At 77.2% G+C, this 334-nt stretch overlaps 1 protein-coding gene across 2 annotated transcripts in view; it reads right to left on the bottom strand.

Moving 5' to 3' along the window:
• The window catches only part of Ss18l1 (SS18L1 subunit of BAF chromatin remodeling complex), a 32,850-nt gene that overhangs the window by 32,272 nt on the left and 244 nt on the right, over window positions 1-334 (bottom strand). Inside the window, exon 1 of one of the 2 annotated variants that reach the window (XM_008843231.3) lies at window positions 160-328. The exons of the other annotated variant lie outside the window; for it this stretch is intronic. Within the exon in view, the coding sequence (XP_008841453.1) occupies window positions 160-228 (69 nt within the window). The 5' untranslated portion in view covers window positions 229-328. Of the gene's footprint in view, window positions 1-159; window positions 329-334 lie in introns of those variants that run through there. 2 annotated transcript variants of the gene reach the window in all.

Genomic DNA, 334 nt, shown 5'->3' with positions numbered 1-334 from the left:
GGTCCGGGTGCAGTACGCGGGCCCCGGGTCCGCACGGCCCGTGGGCTCCGGGCGGCGCGCTCTGCGGGCCCCGCACCCCGGGCGAAGTCGGCGCGGGCTGTCCGCGGAGCCGCCGTCGGGGTGCGCCCCGGCTTTGTTCACCCCCCGCGCCCGGCCCACCTTCTGGATGGTCTGCTGCGTGACCTCCCCTTTGCCTCTCGGCCGCGCGGACGCGAAGGCCACGGACATGGTGGCGGCGCGGGCTCAGCCCGTGATCATCGGGGTTTTATTCTCCGGCTGCGCTCGCGGCCCGAGGTGCCCATTCTCCGCAGCGCGGGGGCGGGCGCACGGGGGG

Source organism: Nannospalax galili, unplaced genomic scaffold, assembly GCF_000622305.1.
Source record: "Nannospalax galili isolate Female #2095 unplaced genomic scaffold, S.galili_v1.0 scaffold160, whole genome shotgun sequence".
Classification (NCBI taxonomy): domain Eukaryota; kingdom Metazoa; phylum Chordata; class Mammalia; order Rodentia; family Spalacidae; genus Nannospalax; species Nannospalax galili.
Note: the sequence above shows the minus strand (reverse complement) of the source record. Positions and strands in the feature narration are given on the sequence as shown.